The following is a 7500-nucleotide window of genomic DNA, read 5'->3' on the forward strand; positions in this document are numbered from 1 at the left end:
AATGATAGACGCTAAATGAAAGTGATGGAATAAAGATACTCACGAAAAAAATTTATGGTAATTTATATAAGGAAGTCTGAGTGCAGAAAAGTACATAAGAGGCTAATGCAAGATATGTAATGAGGGTGATGAGATTGTGCAAGTGGAGTGACAGACTGTTTCAAAGCAGAGGTAGGAATACAATCAATGTTGGCTTTAACTCGTTTCCCTGATGCCTTGGTAATGGACAGTTAACGGATGACCTAGAGATATGGAGGAATGCACTGGAGAAAAGTGAATGGAATTCAGTAAGAGCAAGATTGAAATACATTTGTCCTAATGGAGGGAGCTGACAAGGAGAGGTGAACTGGAAGTGACAAAGGTTGAAGAATTTCATATACCTAAACACAACTGTCCACAGTCAGATGGAATGCACGCAAGAGGTGATGAAGAGATGTAATTGACCCTCTTTTCCTCTCCTCTATTGTCAAAGCCACTATTTCCTTCTACTTGTGAAATCCACTTCGGGCTTATCTCGAGGGTGCACAATTAATTAACGTCAAGTGTGAGTCTCCTGTCTCATTACCTGAGTCAACTCTTGATGAACCCCCGACATAAAAATATAATAATCATAAGAGGGGTTCTGATGATCTAATTTCAGTCTTAGAGGTAAATGAGAGAAGGGTAATATCAACAATTGTTAATCTTACATTTCTTGATATATTGAATTAAAATCATAAACTTGTCACTAAAAAACCTTCATTGACACAGAGGTCACTTCTCCACTAATTGTGTATTCCTTCTTTTTATGTCTTCCTTCCTGAATCCTTTGTCTGTACCGAACGTTCCTCACATTCTTCATTTCTTCTTTCCTGTATCAGTCAGAGGATTCTAGGATGGCATCTTGCTTTACAATCTGGTGATCTCTCCAATGACTTCTCAGGAGCAACACCACAAAACCGAACAAAACACAAAACCCCTTCCTAAAAAAAGAGAAACATGGTTCTATTTTAGGATGATAAAACATAAAACGGTTTCATATAACTAATTTCTTTGAGGAACATAACTACTTTTGACAAACAACAAATTGCATAGATTCATGCCATTAATATACATCTGAGTAGTTTTATATTTATACATTCTATATATTTATGAAACACTCATTTTAGCATAGATAGTATTATTCTATAATAACTTCAATAACACTTACTCCTTGAAATGGGTTTTAAATCCCATTAATAACAGAGAGACAGCTGAAATGGTATCCAAGGGCACGTGTCAGCCACTTAGCTGTGAAGAAGATATTCTATTTACCATGATGTTTTCCAATGTTGTTTCTCCAATGATTACTTTGTTATGGTTCTGTAATCATATCTAGAGTATTTTATAATTATATTATTGATATTAGCGCATCTGAATGTTCTTTCTTACTTCTGGTATTTAAAGAATTTTACTAACCTCTTTCGAGCATCTACCAGGCACTTGTTTTCGTTTCTCTCTCTCTCTCTGGTTATGACTCTAATATCAGGGTTTAGCATTGTATATTCTTAACATTTTAACATCTACTCAGATCACATATATTACAAGCATATGTTTCGTCTTAATCATACATACATAATACCGGAACTTAAATAAATTCCTCCAGAAACAAAATGAATACATATTGGTTTCTTCATTAAAATATCCATTATATAACCTTAATATAATAAGCAACAGTGAAATATAACTGCGTACCCTCTAATTAAAGAGAATGCCTTATTCCATCATGCAGATCATCTTAACATTTTACATTTAGTCTAAATCAACTGAATGTTATTAGCAACAGATTTAAATTAATTTCATCACTATTTGCGTTAAGATGATCTTTATTATTATCACTGTTATTATAATTAATACGGGTGACATCATCAAGATTATATCATGATCATCACCATTCTTATTATTGTTATTGTTATTATTATTGTTATTATTATTATTATTATAATTATTATTATTATCATTATTATTATTACTATTATAATTATTATCATCATTATGATAATCATCATTATTATTGTTTTTATTGCCATCATAATTATTATCATTACCATTATCATTATTGTTATCAGTAGCATGATTATTATTATCATTATTATCATTGTTTTTATCATTATCGCTATAATAATCATTATGACTTTTATCATTATTTTTATTATTATTATAATGATAATAATGATGACAATAATAATAATAAGAATGATAATAGTGATTATTATTATTACTATTATTATTATCATTATATATCATATTATCATTATCATTATATATTATATTATCATTATCATTTTTCATTATTATGATGATCATTATCATTGTCATTATCATTATCGATATTATCATTATTATTATATTATACTATCATTATAATTTTTCATTATTATGATGATCGTTATCATTGTCATTATCATTATTATTATCATTATCATTATTATTATTATTATCATCATTATTATCATCCTCATCATCATCATTATTCATCACGCACACATTCTTTCCATACAAGGAAGGCCTCGCGAATACACTACGTAGATCATACAGAAATTCCCTCGTGCATGAATGAGCCTCTATTGATGACGAAACTCTTGTGATCAAAAAAAACATGAACTAGTTATGTTCGAGGGGGAAGGGAGGGGGGTGGAGGGCAGTGTGTCACGCACGGGTAGACGCTGGTCATGAAATCACACCTACCGCTTTACAATCTCCATTACGTGATCTTTTAGTTATCTTTTTGCGTTGGAATTCCTGTTATGGTTTTAGCTTGTTGCCAAATGTCAGCATTGTGGGTCATTTTCCCGATTGTGTAAGTAGGAAGGGCTGGTAGACCGGATATGAATATAGGAATTAAGTAAATTCGATGAGCATGTATTGTTGTAATATTATTCTCTCACACTCTTTATCTCTTATCCGTTCTCGCGTCTCTGCTTCGTCCTCCTTCCTTCTTTTTTTCTCTCTCTCCCTCCTTCCCCCTCTCTTTCTCTCATCATCTCCCTCTCCTTTCCCTGTCTTTCATCCCATTCTCTCTCTATCTCTATATCTCTTAGATTTAGACACAGAAGCACACACATTAAGAAAAAAAAAAAAACTACAGTATATAAATAAACATAAATTTCCCACAGACCTGTGTGATGTACTCAGTGCTTTGATGCGTGACGTAACTAATACTCGTTTCAGTCTGCGTTTTCGTCAGTTCCAGCTGGAAAAAGATAGCAGATTATAAAATGAAGGATAAGATAAAATACACAAAAAACAAAATATACACAGACAAATCACAGAGATATAAGTTGATTCACACACACACACACACACACACACACACGCACACGCACACGCACACACACACACACACACACACACACACACACACACACACACACACACACACACACACACAAACACTCGACCCCCCCCCCCCTACCTGAATGATACTCCAACAATCATCACCATTCACGGTTTAGTCACTGCTATCTAAAGGAAGCTCGAGTGTATGAGAACTCCCTTTCGCTTTGCGGTTCACGGATGACCACGAGAAGAAAGATGAATTATGTGATTAGACATTTTTTAGCTTCCTGCGAGAGAGCACAAGGAGGCTGGTGGTGGGTTGCGTCATCCTGTGTGGGAGGTATCTTTTTTATGATATTTGAGTGTATTTGTTTACATTGTGTATATTGTTTTTTGATTTTACTTTTACTTTTTTGATGATTTTGTGTGATTGTATTTACTGTTTTTACTGTGCGTATTGTTTACTTTATCAGTGGGTAAGTAAGAAGCGTGTAGTATAATGCATTGTGTGGTATAATTAATATCGATAACGGTAAAGAAAAGATAAACATATAGAAAAAGGCAATGTCAAAAGTACGAACATACATAAGCACACACGCTAAAAACTTTCTTTCTCTCTCTCTCACAAACACGCAAAAGAAAGAAAGAAAAATGAAGAAAGAAATAAGAAAAAGAAAAAATAAACGAAAGGAAGAAAAAAATATATACTTATATACATACACGCATACACAAGAACAAAAAAAAATCAGGCCCAATCAAACACGGTCCCACACACTCACCTTCTGGTAATCAGTGTGAGTGACGGTGAGCGTCTCATACACCGTAAGAACATTTCGATCCGGCTTCCCCGCAAAATCATCCCTGTTGCCGAAATTGTTGCTATTGGCATCGAAGACTCCACCGAATTCGAAATAATCATTAATTCCATCCGGCCGACCGAAGTACCGCTTCGCTCGCACCTCACTCGAAGCTGTTTCGAGATCGGCGGTCGGGAGAGCCAGGGCGAAGGCGCAGGACGCACCAAGGAGGAGTGTGAGTACGAGGGAGGTTAGTGCCATGGGCTGATGGGCGGGGCTGATGAGGACCCGCGTCTTCATGGTGGGTGGATCTGAAATGAAACGTGTGAAAGTGTGGGTGAGGCAGTTATGCGAGTTCGTTTACTTGTGTTCGAGGACCGTTCACAGATGGCGTTGAGCCCGGGGCTGTTGGTTTTAATGTGTATAATTTATCAAGGCAAGACACTTCTGGTGTTTAATGATGACAAGCCATATTTCCTTGACTATAATCATGTATTTCAAGATAATGGTTATGCATAGTAGAATACTGAAAGATGCCAAATGATTAGAGATCATTATCTCTACTAAATCAGATACTATTTTCGTCTAAAAGGTTCATTTGTCCTGCTACCCAAAATTAGCCAACTAGAAAGAGGTACATATTTTTAATTGCCTGTAGAAGTTATTATCGCAGTACTAGAAGTGAAACAAATGAGCAAACGCCAAAAGGATGATACAAAAGTATATATATATTCATACTGAATACATATACTGTACATGTTGCTTGTATATTTTATATGTTTAGTTATGATCTATTTATATACCTGCACATGTACACTCATATCTCCCTCTCTCTTTCTCCCCCCCTATGCCTCACACACACACACACACACACACACACACACACACACACACACACACACACACACACACACACACAAACACACACACACACACACACACACACACACACACACACACACACACACACACACACACACACACACACACACACACACACACACACACACACGTACATATATCTATATATCTATGAACATACATGCATGTACGTCGATATACACGCACACACAATTTGTAGGTTAAACGTGGCTGGCGTTCTGCCCTGTGAAATGCGAGCGTGTCAACAACAATACTTTCTAAACAAAGATTGCTTATGCGCTGTACATCATGTTAACGAGAGGTTAATGTTGAAAGTTGGGTAGAAAGCTTCATTTCTGGATTTCCTTTGTGTTTTCACTTGATATAAAAAGAAATAAGTTTTATACTCGAAAAGGTCGTTGGTAAATGAAAGTGAAAACAAGCTAAATATTAACGTATGCACGCGTGCGCACACATACATGTATTTATGTATATATATATATATATATATATATATATATATATATATATATATATATATATATATATACATACACACACACACACACACACACACACACACACACACACACACACACACACACACACATATATATATATATATATATATATATATATATATATATATATATATATACATATATATATATATATGTGGTGTGTGGTGTGTGTGTGTGTGTGTGTGTGTGTGTGTGTTTTGTGTGTGTGTGTGTGTGCATATATGTACATAGGTATGTATATATACATTAATTTATATGTATATATACGTATATATATATGTATATGGGCCGCGGTGACCGAATGGTTAGAGCGTCGGACTCAAGACTGTCACGACGGCAATCTGAGTTCGAGGGTTCGAGTCACCGACCGCCGCGTTGTTTCCCTTGGGCAAGGAACTTAACCTCGATTGCCTGCCTAGCCGTTTGGTGGATAAGCCAGCCCAAGTCAGTGCCGGGTAAATAGAGATAGTGACTCGATAAAAAAAAAAAGAAAAGAGAGAGAGAGAAAAAAAAAAACAGGTCGGAAGGCATTGGCAAACCACCGCTCTAAATTGCCAAGAAAATCATGGAAGCCCATAATCGTCAAGGCCGCGGTGGCCGAATGGTTAGAGCGTCGAACTCAGCACTGTCACGACGGCAATCTGAGTTCGAGGGTTCGAGTCACCGGACGGCGTGTTGTTCCCTTGGGCAAGGAACTTCACCTTGATTGCCTACCTAGCCACTGGGTGTCCAAGCCAGCCCAAGTCAGTGCTAGTCCCAAGCCCGGATAAAATAGAGAGAATGATTACCTAAAAAGGTAAGACCGGCACTTTCCGTGGAAAGGAACTGGGGACCCTACCCCGTACTCACTCCAAGAGCACAACATGAAAACTACAATTAAGTATCATGCTGTGACCACGGCGGCTCAGACATGAACCTACCGTTAAAAGAAGAAGATATATGTATAATAGTATATATATATGGCTATGTATATATACGTGTGTGTGGTGTGTGTGTGTGTGTGTATGTGTATGTGCATGTGTATGTGTATGTGTGTGTGTGTGTGTGTGCGAGTTCAAGAGTTTGTGTGTGTGTGTGTGTGTGTGTGTTGTGTGTGTGTGTGTGTGTGTGTGTGTGTGTATGTATGTATGTATGTATGCGTGCGTGTGAGTGCGAGTTTATGTGGTGTGTATGTATATGTTTTTTTTTTTGTGTGTATATATGTTGTTGCTTATATGTTTATGATCCCAAACAAGTGTACACAAAGGTGAAACGGAGACCTCTATCCACATCAGTATTTATCGCCCTCGTATGCACGGCCACAGATACTCGTAGAATTCCTCTCTGACTGACGCCGAGAAACCTCATCGCCATTAGTCAAAATGTCAAACATCACGACGGAGGAGATGTGTGGTATGTCAGGTTCGCTTTTCCTTTTATGGCAACGATTGTTTTCCTCTTTCGATGGCTGTTGTGTTTATTCCTACTTGCTCTCTGAGTCGCATCTTCTCTCCTCCTTATTCTTTTTTCCTTTTGTTCTCTTACTCCACTCTCCTTCTTCTCTTCTGCTATACCCTTTTCTTCTTTTCTTCTCCTGTCCTCTTTTCCTTTTCTTCCTCTTATCTACCCTTCTTTTCCTTCTCATTTATTTCCTCCTCTTTCCTCTCCTCCCGGCTTCTCATCCTCTCCCCCTCCTCCTTCTCCTCCTCCTCCCCCCTCCTCTCCTCCCTCCTCCTCCTCCTCTGCTCCTCCGTTCCTCCTCTTCCTCCTCCTCCTCCTGCTCCTCAGCTCCATCCTCCTCCTCCTCCTCCTCCCCTCCTCCTTTACCCGCTTTCTCATCCTCTCCTTCTCCCCTCTTTTCAGCTTCTATTCCTCCTATCCCCCCTTATTCCTCCTCCTACTGCTTCAATTTTCCCTCCCCCCCTCATCTCCTCCACCCTCTCGTGTATCTTCTCCTTCCCCTCTTTCCCCCTCCCTCTCTCTCTCCTCCTTCCCCTCTTCTCCTCCTTCCCCTTTCGCCTCCCTCTCTCTCTCCTCCTTCCCCT

The 7500-nt window shown here is 37.9% G+C and overlaps 1 protein-coding gene across 1 annotated transcript; it reads right to left on the minus strand.

Moving 5' to 3' along the window:
- Positions 1-195: 195 nt before the first annotated feature.
- LOC119576025 lies at positions 196-6829 on the minus strand. The gene is made up of 5 exons (XM_037923553.1): positions 6709-6829; positions 4077-4405; positions 3137-3211; positions 381-513; positions 196-263 (listed from the first exon to the last, which is right to left on the minus strand). Exons 1-5 carry the CDS (start codon positions 6827-6829, stop codon positions 196-198), a joined length of 726 nt encoding a protein of 241 aa, XP_037779481.1.
- Positions 6830-7500: the final 671 nt, after the last annotated feature.

The sequence above is a fragment of the Penaeus monodon genome, chromosome 8, assembly GCF_015228065.2.
Source record: "Penaeus monodon isolate SGIC_2016 chromosome 8, NSTDA_Pmon_1, whole genome shotgun sequence".
NCBI lineage: Eukaryota > Metazoa > Arthropoda > Malacostraca > Decapoda > Penaeidae > Penaeus > Penaeus monodon.

What these genes read in the sequence shown, in the direction of transcription:
- LOC119576025 (XM_037923553.1), bottom strand. Translation starts at nt 6,829, where the DNA reads ATGGCGATGAGGTTTCTCGGCGTCAGTCAGAGAGGAATTCTACGAGTA. An exon ending in GCACTGAGTACATCACACAG is followed by an intron (nt 514 to 3,136) that starts GTCTGTGGGAAA and finishes TGCACCCTCGAG; the next exon opens with ATAAGCCCGAAGTGGATTTC. An exon ending in CTGTGGACAGTTGTGTTTAG is followed by an intron (nt 264 to 380) that starts GTATATGAAATT and finishes ACTTTTCTCCAG; the next exon opens with TGCATTCCTCCATATCTCTA.